At 41.2% G+C, this 15313-nt stretch overlaps 1 protein-coding gene across 2 annotated transcripts in view; it reads left to right on the plus strand.

Moving 5' to 3' along the window:
* LOC143281329 (uncharacterized) overlaps positions 1-15313 on the plus strand; it is a 60368-nt gene that overhangs the window by 29466 nt on the left and 15589 nt on the right. The window contains exons 15-23 of one of the 2 annotated variants that reach the window (XM_076586517.1): positions 865-939; positions 1381-1467; positions 2633-2692; positions 5720-5806; positions 7201-7298; positions 8082-8148; positions 10610-10651; positions 13588-13616; positions 15025-15094. In XM_076586517.1, the coding sequence (XP_076442632.1) occupies positions 865-939; positions 1381-1467; positions 2633-2692; positions 5720-5806; positions 7201-7298; positions 8082-8148; positions 10610-10651; positions 13588-13616; positions 15025-15094 (615 nt within the window). The remainder of the gene's footprint in view (positions 1-864; positions 940-1380; positions 1468-2632; positions 2693-5719; positions 5807-7200; positions 7299-8081; positions 8149-10609; positions 10652-13587; positions 13617-15024; positions 15095-15313) is intronic. The other variant, XM_076586519.1, reaches the window with a different exon arrangement.

Raw genomic sequence — 15313 nt, forward strand, 5'->3', positions numbered from 1 at the left:
GGTGTATATGTGTATATGTGGAGTGATGGCCTAGAGGTAACGCGTCTGCCTAGGAAGCGAGAGAATCTGAGCGAGCTGGTTCAAATCACGGCTCAGCCGCCGATATTTTCTCCCCCTCCACTAGACCTTGAGTGGTGGTCTGGACACCAGTCATTTGGATGAGACAATAAACCGAAGTCACAGGTGCAGCATGCACTTAGCACACGTAAAAGAACCCACGGCAACAAAAGGGTTGTTCATGGCAAAAAATCTGTAGAAAAATCCACTTCGATAGGAAAAACAAATAAAACTGCAGGCAGGAAAAAATACAAAAAAATGGGTGGCGTTGTAGTATAGCGACGCGCTCTCCCTGGGGAGAGCATCCCGAATTTCACACAGAGAAATCTGTTGTGATAAAAAGAAATACAAATACAAATACAAAAAGTATGGGTGTGGTGATGAGTTTGTGTGTGGTGTGTGTTTGTAGTGTGGTGTGTGTGTTTGTGTGTTTGTGGTTTGGTTCGTGTGGTGTGGTTGTATAATGTTGTTTATGTGTGTATGGTGTGGTGTTGAGTATGTGTGTTGTTTGTGGTGTGGTGTGGTGTGTCTGCAGGTGTGATGTGTGTGGTGTGGTTGTATCTTTGTGTGTGTAACGTTGTGTATGTGTGGTATGGTGTGTTTGTGTGTATGCATGCACATGAATGTGGTGGTGGAGGTGTGTGTGCATGTATGTGTCTGGTGTATTGTGTGTGTGTATGTGGTTTGGTGTGTGTGTGTGTGTGTGTGTGTGTGTGTACAGGTTTGTGTTCATGTAATCACAAGTGAATGCGAGGGATGTAGACACCAGTAAACAGCGTGATGATGATTGATTTACTGTCCCTGCAGAGTGACCTGAAGGAACTGAGCACAGTGAAGGCCGACCTGGCAGCGCAGGTGTCTGAGTCATCGGGTAAAATACATGTAAGTCCTGTGATTACTCTCAGCCAGTTTGACTGGGTTGGTCAGTACCTGGGTACTGTGATGTAGTAAGATGCTGTTTCAACTCTTGGTTGCAAGTGAAAACAAATCACTTGTAGTGGAGGTTTGGAAAGCGACAGGTTTGTTTATTGCCTTGGGAGATTTGTTTATGCAGTCATTATAGTTAACACTCAAAATAGAAAACTGAATGTGAATTTGTTGTTGTGTATGCAGATGTGTGTGTGTGTGTTACAGTGAAGCATAGTGTTATGATTGATATTACTACAAAACAATCTGACCGTCAAAGTTAGCTGTGATATGCCAAAAACAAATGAGATAAACAAATGCACCATATTTTCTCCAGCTGGTCAAACCATCACTGTCTTTTTAATGATTTTTTTTTTATATCTTGTCTAATTGGCTTTTTCCCCCACTCATGTGCAGGACCTGCGACAGAAGCTGATAGAGTTGCAGCACAGGGAAAAGGCAGCGAAAGAGGAAACAGAGATTTACAAGAAACAGCTGTATGAGGTAACACGCTTAACCTTTTCAGTATTGTTTGTAGAAACTCACAAACACCAGAGTCGATTCTAAAGTACTTCAATGATTCTATAGATCTCTTCACAAACACCGGAGTCGATTCTTAAGTACTTCAAGGATTCTATAGATCTTTTATTAGATCTCTTTACAAACACCGGAGTCGATTCTTAAGTACTTCAAGGATTCTATAGATCTTTTATTGAGTCTGTTTCAACTTTCTCTTTAACTGCTGTTATGGTAGTCATGGTAAAGAATATGTAGAAGAAGAATGTATCAGCAGTGTTAAGGGTGTGAGGCAGAACAAGTTCAGTGAGTTGTACAGTGTTATAGTACAATAGAAAGGTGCTCACTCGTGCAAACTTGCCCAGTATCTACACCATCTTGATGCAGGCCCAGCTGCGCTGGGCAGGCCATGTAGTTCGCATGCCAGACCACCGGCTCCCCAAGAAACTGCTGTACGGTGAACTCCAACATGGCAAGCGCTCCCATGGAGGCCAAAAGAAGCGCTTCAAAGACACTCTGAAAGCTTCTCTGAAGGCCTTCAACATCAGCCACGACACATGGGAGCTGAATGCAATGGACAGACCAAAGTGGCTTTCAGCTGTCCACAAAGGCGCCAAATCCTGTGAGGCCAACAGAATCGCTGCAGCAGAGCAACGCAGACAGGCCAGGAAAAGCAGTGCCAGCAAGTCCCCGACAGCCGCCACCATCCCCTGTCCACACTGCGTCAGAACCTTCCGGGCGCGGATTGGCCTGACCAGTCATCTGCGCACCCACAGCCCAACCCCCCCCCCCCCCCAGGATGACTAGATGGTCCTCGTCGATCCCGACGGACGAACCACACAATAGAAAGCCATGCCCATTTCAAGTGACAGCAGCCATATTCTTGCAAATCAGTATCAACTTTTGCCTTTAGATAAAAGCATATGTGTTTCAAGAGTAAGGCTATATGATTATGGTATTGGTGCGTGTGTGTTTCTGAGGAAGAGACAGATAGACAGACAGAGTATACATTTTGAAAAAAAAAAGAGAGCATGAATGTACTGAGGAGGATGAGAAAGGTCATTCACTGAACACTTTTTTTAAATATTTTTACCTGTTGTTGAACTGATACTTAAAATTTTTAATAATTTCATTTACTCTTGTTCTTTTTCAGGAAAGAAATGGCCTTGCAAAGGGTTACGACAGTTTGAAATTAGAGCTGAATGAAGCAAAGGTGAGGCAAATGATTAGTTTTCATCCCCTGAAAATAAAGTATGGCTGCCTAACTGGCAGGGTGAATATGGTCATACACATAAACAGCCCACTTGCAGATACAGAAAAATGTGGGATTTACTGCTCACAAATGCAAGGAAGAAGATTATCTTTCGTTTTTTTTTTATAATTCTGACCATGATTGTTCTTTTCAGATAGAACACAAGCTTTTAACATTGAGTATTTTTGTGATTCAGGCAGTATCCTTTTCATAGTTACTTTATACGTTCTCAGAAGTGTCATTTTAACGTTAATGCAAAAACTTTGTTTAGAAGTGCATTTTTTTAAGAGTCCTGTTAACACAATCCAGTTATGGAGAGGAGTTTTAATATTCTTTTTTTTCTGTTTTTTTTTTCCAAATCATATAACTAAATAGCTAAAAAGAATGCAACACAGTTAGAGTGCTCAGTTACCAAGTCCAGAAAAAATGCAAAAATATAATTGTTCAAGGCTTTTCAGAAAAAGAGTAGATCTTTTTTTTTCTGCGTTCGTGTGTTGCAACTCCCACATTCACTCGCATGTACACGAGTGGGCTTTTACATGCATGACTGTTTTTACCCCGCCATGTAGGTAGCCATACTCCGCTTTTGGGGGTGTGCATGCTGGGTATGTTCTTGTTTCCATAACCCACCGAATGCTGACATGGATTACAGGATCTTTAAAGTGCGTATTTGATCTTCTTCATGCGTTTACACATGAAGGGGGTTCAGGCACTAGCAGGTCTGCACGTATGTTGACCTGGGAGATCGGAAAAATCTCCACCCTTTACCCACCAGGCGCCGTCACCGTGATTCGAACCCGGGACCCTCAGATTGAAAGTCCAACGCTTTAACCACTCGGCTATTGCGCCCGTCATATCTTCTCTCTCTCTCTCTCTCTCTCTCTGTTTTTGTCTGTCTGGCTATTGCGCCCGTCAAAAGAGTAGATGTATGGACCGGTAAAGCAGATGGTAAGGAAGGAAGAGACGACAAAAATCAAGAAGAAAGTCAGAAACAAAGAGAGCAATAGAAAACACGAAATTTCTTAGCACAGGAGAAAGGGATATTAAATTCATGCTAAAAGAGCACCCATGCATGTCCCACATGGAGGGTATGATGCAGGGCAGTACAGTTAGTGTGTGGCTGTCAGGTGAGAGAGGCAGTACAGTGTGTGGCTGTCAGGTGAGAGAGGCAGTGGAGTACAGTGTGTGGCTGTCAGGTGAGGGAGGCAGTGGAGTACAGTGTGTGGCTGTCAGGTGAGGGAGGCAGTACAGTGTGTGGCTGTCAGGTGAGGGAGGCAGTACAGTGTGTGGCTGTCAGGTGAGGGAGGCAGTACAGTGTGTGGCTGTCAGGTGAGAGGAGGCAGTACAGTGTGTGGGCTGTCAGGTGAGGAAGGCAGTACAGTGTGTGGCTGTCAGGATAGGGAGGCAGTACAGTGTGTGGCTGTCAGGAGATGGAGGTAGTACAGTTAGTGTGTGGCGTTCAGGTGACGGAGGCAAGTACAGTTGTGTGTGTGTGGGGGGGAGGGTAAGTGTGTGGCTGTCAGGTGAGGGAAGGCAGTACTAGTGCGTGCTGTCAGTTAGGGAGCAGTATGTAACGTCAGTGTGTGGCTGGCTGTCAGGTTGAGGGAGGCATACCAGTCGGGTGGCTGTCAGGTGAGGAAGTCAGTACAGTGTGTGGCTGTCAGGTGAGGGAGGCAGGTATGTAACGTCAGTGTGTGGATGGCTGTCAGGTGAGGGAGGCAGTACAGTTAGTGTGTGGCTGTCAGGTGAGGGAGGTAGTACAGTTAGTGTGTGGCTGTCAGGTGAGGGAGGCAGTACAGTTAGTGTGTGGCTGTCAGGTGAGGGAGGTAGTACAGTTAGTGTGTGGCTGTCAGGTGAGGGAGGCAGTACAGTTAGTGTGTGGCTGTCAGGTGAGGGAGGCAGTACAGTTAGTGTGTGGCTGTCAGGTGAGGGAGACAGTACAGTCAGTGTGTGGCTGTCAGGTGAGGGAGACAGTACAGCCAGTGTGTGGCTGTGTGAGGGAGGTAGTACAGTTAGTGTGTGGCTGTGTGAGGGAGGTAGTACAGTTAGTGTGTGGCTGTGTGAGGGAGGTAGTACAGTTAGTGTGTGGCTGTGTGAGGGAGACAGTACAGCCAGTGTGTGGCTGTGTGAGGGAGGTAGTACAGTCAGTGTGTGGCTGTGTGAGGGAGACAGTACAGCCAGTGTGTGGCTGTGTGAGGGAGGTAGTACAGTTAGTGTGTGGCTGTGTGAGGGAGGTAGTACAGTTAGTGTGTGGCTGTGTGAGGGAGGTAGTACAGTTAGTGTGTGGCTGTGTGAGGGAGGTAGTACAGCCAGTGTGTGGCTGTGTGAGGGAGGTAGTACAGTTAGTGTGTGGCTGTGTGAGTGAGGTAGTACAGTTAGTGAGTGGCTGTCAGGTGAGGGAGGCAGTACAGTGTGTGGCTGTCAGGTGAGGGAGGCAGGTATGTAATGTCAGTGTGTGGCTGTCAGGTGAGGGAGGCAGTAGAGTACAGTGTGTGGCTGTCAGGTGAGGGAGGCAGGTATGTAATGTCAGTGTGTGGCTGTCAGGTGAGGGAGGCAGGTATGTAATGTCAGTGTGGCTGTCAGGTGAGGGAGGCAGGTATGTAATATCAGTGTGTGGCTGTCAGGTGAGGGAGGCAGGTATGTAATGTCAGTGTGTGGCTGTCAGGTGAGGGAGGTAGAGGGGGTACAGTGTGTGGCTGTCAGGTGAGGGAGGCAGGTATGTAATATCAGTGTGTGGCTGTCAGTTGAGTGAGGCAGGTATGTAATGTCAGTGTGTGGCTGTCAGGTGAGGGAGGCAGGTATGTAATATCAGTGTGGCTGTCAGGTGAGGGAGGCAGGTATGTAATGTCAGTGTGTGGCTGTCAGGTGAGGGAGGCAGGTATGTAATGTCAGTGTGTGGCTGTCAGGTGAGGGAGGCAGGTATGTAATGTCAGTGTGTGGCTGTCAGGTGAGGGAGGCAGGTATGTAATGTCAGTGTGTGGCTGTCAGGTGAGGGAGGCCCACACGATGCAGGAGGTCAACAGGAAGCTGAAACACGGTCGGGCAGAGTACGAGGCTGCCTTGGAGGCTCTCAAGGTAGGTGCTTTTTCATCTTTATGTAACCCCTTTTTTTTGTCGTTGTTGTTGTTGCCAGCTACACTGTTTTAAGTGTATCTTTGCTTGAGCTTCAGAATGCTATGCTACTGTGTTTACAATAAAAGTGCTACACTGAAGTAGCGGTTTCAGTTTCAAAGAAGTGTCAGAGCATGATAGATTTTTTTTTTTTTTTTTATCTAAAGGGAGCAGTGCCTGACCACATAAACCCAAGGAGCTGGCCAGTCCTTGATAAGTAGCAAAAATCTAGTAGGTTTTGTTTCTTTGTTTCTTTCTTTTATAAAACAATAACATGAGCTGGCGTGAAGAGGGAATAAGGGCTGTAAACTCATAAGTGATACTGTTCTATCAGCCAATGAGAATGTTTTTGTTTTGTTCTATGACTTTTAATTGGCCTGAGCCAGTCAGAGCTCAGTTTACATTATTCCCCCACATCTGGTTTTAGAGAATTAGACCATTCTCTTCACCTCTCGTTCCCCACCTTGGAAATGAGCATCAGCAGTGTTTATGCAAAGCTTGCAGCAAAGAATACCTGCGTGTTCTACCTTTATGAGTTCAAAATTCACTCTGTAGTGTGTTGATTCGACTTCAGTAGTGCCACATATCAGAATGAACAGTGTTTTATTATGACATGTTAAAACTTCCAGACATGCTGAAATAGGGGGGAAATTGGCATCGCCATCAATTATTCCGTTCTTTCAGAATGCCAGACTACAGTTGGAATATTGGTGCTGGTTCTGTCAAGATGCTGGTTTGCTGTGCTTGAATGATGAAAATGCTATTCTTAAGTCTTTTTCTGGTAGGGAGAGAAAAGGTTTATTTTATATATAAAGAAGGAAAATGGACAAGAAATAACAGAATTAATCAACCAACCAAAAACTGATCTTGTGTGGAAAAAGTACATTGGGCTGATTTTTTTTTTTGATTTTTTTTTTAAAGCTTGGAGACAGAAGACATTCGAAATAAGCATCCATTCAAAGATTGTATGTGTATGGCTGGTATTTGTTTGGTATTTGAGAATTTGTATATATGCCATCAGCATGTCAAGTTCCATCTACTTGAACAACAGAAATACCACAACAAAACGAAAACAAGGATACTGTTAAACTTAGAGACACATTTTGTAATTTAACCACATAATTCACAAATGCTTGTATCTTTAGCAAACATGCTTGGACATGCAACTAAATACATTATATTTGTCCAAAACAAGAAGTCAGTTGGACAGAAACATTTGTCATAAAATGTCTTTTTGTATAATGAAGCACTTACGCAGATGCGATGAATAAAACATGCAAATCTGTTATTTATTCCTCTTTCCCCCCTCCCTCTTATATCCTTACAGTTCTCAGACATTTCTTTGTTTTTATCTTCAGTTGGAACTGTCTGAAGAGAAATCTGCTGGCAAAATAGCTCGTCGCAATGAAGACAAACTGAAACAAGAAGTGGAACTGTTGGAAAAACGATTGAAAGGGTAAGTATACCTCTTTTTATGTGGGACATCTGGCTGTGTTTGTGGAAAAGAGGCTTCTTTTGTTGCTTTCTTTTCTTTTTGTATGTATTCACAAGTATTGCTTTTATTGTCTCTAAGATCCCTTTTTTGGCTGACATCATCATTCTGTCTTTACAGTCAGCGTGAGTCTGTGTTTTGGAGTGTGTGTGTGTGTGTGTGTGTGTTTGGTAAACTTTAAAAAAATGATCAGGAAATACTTTGTTGACAGTAGATTTGGCTTAGAAACAGTAAAGAAACAAAACCCCCCAAAAAACCAAAACGCTTTTTTTGAGACATTCTCATTGTAATAGTAATGCATTTCTGGAAAGGGCAAAAAAAAAAAGGGCAAAAAAACCCCAAACCAAACCCCAAAACTGTAATGAAACCAAAAATGTTACTGCAGTCATTGTGTGACAATGACACACTGATGCAGTAGTAGTGGTTGTCTTCAATTTAACATCTTTCCACTTTTTCAGTTTTTTAGACAGGGGGGAATGGTGGGGGTGGGGGGGGTGGGGGGGGAGGGTAGCTAGTTGGAATTGTTCAGTTTCCAGCACACAGTTTCCAATTCGACAAACACTTGTTTCAAATGGTGAGTAAAAAGAATGATTTGGATCAGTAAGTCTGTGTGTATATAAGTTCTGATATGCCGTGTGTGTATAAGTTCTGATATGCCACCACCCCCCCTCCACCCACATATCAGTATGTAGAAAGTATGCAAATAAATTAAACCAGTTTTTAGATTATTTTTGGATTATTTTTCAGATATGAAGATGAAAATGCCAATCTGATGCGCAAACTGGACTTGGTGAGACAGGAATTTGAAACCCAGGTTAGTGATCTGTTTCTTCCTTTTCTTTTGTATATATTTGCTTTTTTTTTATATTAATATATTGTGCTTTAAAAAAAAGAAAGAAACGTCCTCCTTGTTATAGGGAATACCCTGTGTATGTTTCCGTAATGTTTAATTCAGTAGACTGTTCAGAACAGAGCACAAAGTGATTTGATCAGCAGTGTTCTTTGCCACGGGCGTGTGGCCTTTTCAGGCGTAATAATAACAATTCTCCTTTTATTGACTCACTTGTGTAAACAAAGTGAGTCTATGTTTTAACCCGGTGTTCAGTTGTCTCTGTCTGTGTGTCCGTGGTAAGCTTTAGCATTGACATTTTCTCTGCAAATACTTTGTCAGTTGACACCAAATTAGGCATAAAAATAGGAAAAATTCAGTTCTTTCCAGTCATCTTGTTTAAAACAATATTGCACATATGGGATGGGCACAAAAAATATAAAAAAGAAGCCAAATTATATGCAAACTTCATGTACTGTTGTTTTTTTTTTGTTTTTTTTAATTCTCTAAACTTGGCACTTTGATCTGATATTCTGACACAACAACAAGAGCAGTCATTATTATCATTTTTGAACTTCTTTTGCTAAGCATGGAAGTTTTATTTATTTTGCAAACGTTTTGGTGCAGATAGTAAAGAAGGGAAATTAATCTGTAATTAATGCTAGGGGACTTAATTTGCTTTAAACTGATCTTTCTCATCTTAAACATTACATTTTGAAATTATACTCAATACATAAAAAGCTTGTGTGTTTTACTCTCAGTGTACAGGGCTTTCACTATGTTCATTTGCCCAAGTGGTCTTTTTCGGAAAATACTAAATCAATATGACGAGTGGACTTTATATATCTGTTGGCTGAGCCCTGAAGGTCATGGGCAAAAATCAATTGCGTACACATATTTATACATATTCAAAGCACGTGCTCATATTCTTCACAAATGCGAACGACGCCATTTTTGTTTCAAGTTGTTGACCTGCCCGTTCAATCCTATATTTAATGGACAATACACGATAACTTGTGATGGAAAGTTGGAGAAGGAGACCGTTAAATATTTATTCAGAGAAAGATTTGTGAACGCCTCATCACTTACTGGATTATGCCCCAAATTGCCATAAAAATATCCACAGAATCAGTCAGAATTCACAGTTAAAAATTGTAAACCATGCGAGTTAATACCCTTGAATTGATGAAACGAAAAAATTTCCAGTCTTGACTTTTCTCAAAATGAAGTCCTTTTCACTTCTTACGACATTTAGAAGTACTTGTACTTGGCTCTACATGTTATTAGTTTAACAAAATACTAAACTTTCATATCAACTTTAAAACTATAAAACTAGAATGAACATAAAAGAGAAATTGAATCAACCGTGTCATACTACATTCCCGGCGGGTGTAACTAAACTTGTACATCTATCTAGATCAGAGAAAATGGCTAAATGTTGCAGTGTGATTGCGGTGATAGCCACGTCTACTTTACTGCGGACTTAAAAAGAATTTTTTATTGCCCTTAAAGATTTTTTAAATGCCCAAGATACACCAGAATAATATGATTTAAACAGCGTTCTCACTGCGAATACCGCAATTGATTTATCGCCCTTTAAAAAAGTATGTTCAAATATTAAATTTTAGAACGTCAGTTAAGGAGCCACGATATTGTAATGGGTAAGACAGTTTCTTCTCACCCGAACACGCGGGGTTCGAATCTGGTTAGGACTTTTTTCTTTCTTTTTTTTTTAACCCGAAGCTTTATAATACCAAATACAGAACACATTTTAATGATTAGATTTTTTTTTTTAAGTGTATCACAAGTGAGTCTTGAAGGCCTTGCCTCTCTTGTTTATCTTTTTTTTTTTTTTAAATACAAATTTGCCGGAAAGTACCCTGTTCATGTGTCATTTATCTCTCCACAGACATTGGAACAACCCAGGGTGGTCATAGTTCTTGCTTTTTTAATGGTGAATAACATGGCTTAAAGAATCAGGAGAAAGAAATGAGAATAATTGCATGTTTTCAGTCATTTCTTGGTGCTTATGACTTCCTTGTGTGTTATTACTGTGCAGAACACCACATAGATGAAAGCGAGGATTTGTTTCTTTGGGGTTGTCATTTGTGTAAAATAGCTTTCGTAAAATCAAAACAAAAAACTTTGAAGCCGGTGTCTTTCTCCAAAACACAGTTTATCTGTTCATAACAAAGGTGGCATCACAGAAGCCAGAACTGTGTTTGTTAGGGCCAGGAAACATAGTTCTTTTTTTATTAAAAAAAAAATTTTTTATTAAATTTTTTGCATGCATATATAATTCTAGAGGTTTGTACATGTTATATGTGCTGCTATTGAAAACGTTAGGCAGTACCAAGCAGGTATGGCAGATGTAAGAATGTTACCTGGTATTTTTATGTCGTTTTCAGGTTTTTTTTTAAGGTTCTTTATTTCCTTGGTATTTCAGACACCACTAAACCCTCGCTTACGGACAGTCCTCTATGACCTAGTAACTATGTTTGTGTGATGCTTTTGGGGCTTGTGCAGTTGTCGCACCTTTTTTTTTTTTTTTTTTTTTTTTAATCCATTCCTCTCTCTCTGTTTCTCCAGACATGGTCTGAACGTGCTAGCACATTTAAAACCAGTATCATCAGGGTAGCACATTTATCAGTGAACATTTACCATCTTCATTAGCTGCTAGTGTTCATCTGGTACATACTTGGTAATTTAATGATGCACAGGCTTTGGAAGTGTTTGGCACAGCTCAGTAAACTCTATCCTCACGCACTATACTCATGTAGACACTTCATGAAATACCGTCATCATTATTCATAACTGTATAAGAATTTATGTCGGTGGAAACTAATGCTGTGTGTCACATGAGCAAACACACTGTTGAGCACTGTATAAAATGCATATAATAAACTGTGAAGAAAAGATTTACAGTAGAAATGTACAAAACTGGAAGGTAGATCAGATGATGTAAACATACTATACAATATACTTGCATATGTACACTCATGTATGTGTATATACACACATCACATAAACATTACAATATGATCATGTTTTTACACACCTATGTGTGCAACTGTTATAGCTGTCTAGTGAACTGTCTTCTGTACATCTTGTGTTGCTTGTGCAAAAATGTAGAGAAAAAGGCTTTCTTTGCATGCTCCTTGATGCAGCGGTTAGTACTTTGAAGATTAGTTGCTAGACTTAAGCCTGTATTTCATTTGTTTAAAGGTTCAGTTCAGTTATCAGAAGACAGAAATAAAGAATAAAAAAAGCAAGGACTGCCAGAATGTGTTGTTGTTTGACAAGAGTTTTAAGATATGGAGGATAGTTGTTTGCCTGGTGTATCAGAAGTTGAAGCTGAAAGTGGCAAAAGTGAGAAGAGCCAAAGTGTGTCCTTGTTTGAGATAACTGGTTTCGAGATAACTAGCTGTTAGCCTTGCTTTTTGAAAGTGGACGTTGACGGGTGAAATAACCGAGTGGTTAAAGCGTTGAACTTTCAGTCTGAGGGTCCCGGGTTCGAATCTCGGTAAAGGCGCCTGGTGGGTAAAGGGTGGAGATTTTTTCCGATCTAGGTCAACATATATGCAGACCTGCTAGTGCCTGAACCCCCTTCATGTTTATACGCAAGCAGAAGATCAAATACTCACGTTAAAGATCCTGTTATCCATGTCACCATTCAGTGGGTTATGGAAACAAGAACATACCCAGCATGCATACCCCCGAAAGTGGAGTATGGCTGCCTACATGGCAGGGTAAAAACGGTCATCCACGTAAAAGCCTACTCCTGTACGTACGAGTGAACATAGGAGTTGCAGTCCATGAACACAGAAGAGGAAGAAGGTACTAGTTTCTTTCTTTCTGTATATTTAGTGGTGTTGGGGGGAAAAATTTATCTGTTTGAAGAATAGTAATGTAATGCCTGATGGTACTGCCAGAAGTGCTGTGGCCAAATCAGGCGTTGGGCTTCTGATCCAGATGATCACCAGTGATAGGGTTCAAGACCCCGTTTTGGCATGGTATTGCGTCTTTGGGAAAGGCGCTTTACTCCGAGTTTCCTCCCTCCACCCAGGTGTGACTGGGTACCTGAGTTTGGTTTGGGAAGGTTGAAGTGGCAGAAGGAGTGGATTGGGCCCTGCCTTCGGGTGTCAAGCCCCAGACACAGTGGATATGAATTCGCTGCTCCCATGACAGTGGAAGGCTAAGAACCTTTAACCTAAATAGTACAGAACATGTACAAGGTTGTTGTTACTGTGGATATAAGGTATGTGTGGCTTCTCTACACTGTTTTTCCTAGCACTGAGCAGGATCCTTTTTGGCCAGTTGCTGCATCAGAAGGCAAAGTTTTAAGTTGAAAATACAGCAGTGATCATTATTCATTTTACAAGGACAAAGATCCTGTGGGTAGTGGTGGAGGGTTTGTGGAGGGGGGTGTCTGTGTGTGTGTGTGTGTGTGTGTGTATGCCTGTTTGCACGTTGTCTTACATACACGGCCAAACTCTTTGTGGCTAAAGGAAAGTAGTGGCACAGCTGTCTTCTTCCAAAGGGATGCAGTGGTCAGTGGAGTGACTTCTTTCTCTGTGTGCTTGTTTCCACTGTCAGATGTTGTGTGCTGTGTTGCAGGGAGATTGTCAGAATATTTGAATGATTAACATTGGGTTTTATTTTTTTTCAATTTTTATTTGATTACTTTGATTGAATCATTTTGAATATTGCACTAATTTGCCTGCTGCATAAGACATAGGGTATATAAGTTCTAAAGCATTCAGATTTGTTTGAACAGATTGTGCTGAAAAAAAACACAACAGAAAATGATGAAGGGATAAAGCATTCAGATTTGTTTGAACAGGTTGTGCTGGAAAGAAAAAAGAAAAAAAAAAAAAGAAATTGTGAAAGGATTGATTGATATCTGAAGAGTTATTGAAATACTTTTGACCAGTTTGACGATTGTAGATTACATTCTGAAAAAATTCTTAAAAATTAGATTGTGTCTAGTTCCAAGAAAATAAGAGGAAGTGCGAAAAGCTTTGGCTTTGGTAGGAAATCCAGACAGTTTGCTTTTAGAACATTGTGGATTTCATGAGCTGTTACTTGGGAATTACAACAGTGCATGCATAATAGTTTCACACCCTCTGGAAATAAAAGACTGGGTAGTGATAGTGGAGAACTGATAATCAGCATTGTTGAACAGAACGAAGAGGGGGTGGGTGCTTGTTTGAATAAAAAAAATATTTAAAAAAATGTGATAAGAATGAAATGGATGAAATATATTAATGGTCAATATCACTATTTATCTATCTCTATATATATGTGTGTGCGTGTGTGTGTATATATATATATATATATAATTTATATATATATATCACTCAGATTTAATTACCAAATTGTAGGTAACACACAAATTGAAGTTACTGATGTTCTCATGTGCAGACGCAGTATGCTGAAGATGACATGAGCAGGTAATGCATTAACACTGTTATAGTCAGAACATATAGGTTTAGTATTTGTGTGATTTTTTACCCCACCGTGTTTGACTTAAAAGAATGACTGCCATTGGTTTCATAGCTGTGTTTTCATTTATAATGATAATAATAATAATAATAATGATAATAATAATAATGGGCATTTATGGCGCTTAATCTCACCAAAGCCCTAAGCGCTTACAGAAACAAAAAATACATGTAGGACAAGTATACTGGGACGAAACAGCACAGGCATCAAGGGACAGTCACCACTTCCACCACGATTTTGCCATTCTCTTATCACGCACACAACAGACGCACACACAGAAGGGACACACAAACTGGAGAGGAATGAAACAGAGATGCCAGTCAGGATGTGAAAAGAGTAGTTTTAAGAGAAGATTTGAAGGATGACAAAGAAACCGAACTGCGGAGGGAAAGAGGGAGCTTATTCCACAAGGACGGGGCCTGGAAAGAGGATGAGCGTTGGCCCGCGGTCTTGGTATTAAAGCGCGGGATACGGAGAAGGTTCTCCTTCCCCCCTCCATCGTTCACCCTGTTGCAGCTGTCCACCATTTTTTCCACGTCTGTGCCTGAAATTTTGCCGTTTCCGACAACATGTATGTTGTGTTCCCCTCGTAAGAGGATGTTGGGGGGCTCTTTCAGTATAAATGCTATCCTCTTCTTCTGGAAATTCTGTGTTGGAAATTTCCCCTTTTTATGTCACTGTCTTTGTTTCTGGCCTTTTCCTTGTCTGTCTGTCATCTTTCCCTTCCTTTCTTTCTGCCTTGCTGGTGCAGTCGGTCTTGTTTGTGTGTGTGTCTAGAAAGCATTGAACATTTTTTTGTCTTTTAATTTTTATTTTTTTCTCCACTTGGTGGATACTCTTGCTGTATTGTGTTCTTTTTTTCCTTTTTTTTTTTTTATAAATTTTTTTAAAGCCTGCGGCATATGGAGTGCTTGTTGGCTGTTTCTGGTGTTGTATGTATGTCATAGATAGTTTTGTGTGTTAAGTATTGTGTTTATTTTCAGGTTAGCGTTTTTGTTTGTTTTTTTTGTTTTTGTTTTTGTTGTGTTTTTGTTTTCATTTCTGCTGGGAACTTGGTGGAATGGTCAAAGTCAGAGGCATGTCCTGTGTTTGATTACTTGTGTGTGACGGCACTTGTGCCTAGTTTTGTTTACCAGGTAGTGTTTTTTGTTGTTGTTGTTGGGTTGGTTTTTTGGGGGTGGGTGGGAGGGGGGCCAGGGGGGGATTGAAGGGGGTTCTATTGGGGAAAAAAAAGAAAGATTTTAAGCCCCGATTTAGACCTTTGGGGTTGGCTGGCCACAAAACAACAGCAAATGAATGAATGGATAAGTAAATAAATGAATAACAAAATAAATGAATGGGTGCTGTGTTGCACAGGGTGAAGAGGCTTGAGGACCAGCTGGCCAGAGCACATGTGGAGTTGGAGAATCTGGACAAGCATCAGCTGGTGAGTGTGTGTGCTGCTTTGGGGGATGAGTTTTCACCAGTTCGGTCATTTCTGGCCACTTTGGGGGATGAGTTTTCACCAACTCGGGCATTTCTGGCCACTTTGGGGGATGAGTTTTCACCAACTCGGGCATTTCTGGCCAACTGTGCGTCTGTGATTTTTTTTCTCCCCCTCTCGCTTCTTTGCTCTCGCTCCACTTGTTTTGCCTTGCCTTTAAAG

The sequence above is a fragment of the Babylonia areolata genome, chromosome 4 (genome assembly GCF_041734735.1).
Source record: "Babylonia areolata isolate BAREFJ2019XMU chromosome 4, ASM4173473v1, whole genome shotgun sequence".
Taxonomy (NCBI): domain Eukaryota; kingdom Metazoa; phylum Mollusca; class Gastropoda; order Neogastropoda; family Buccinidae; genus Babylonia; species Babylonia areolata.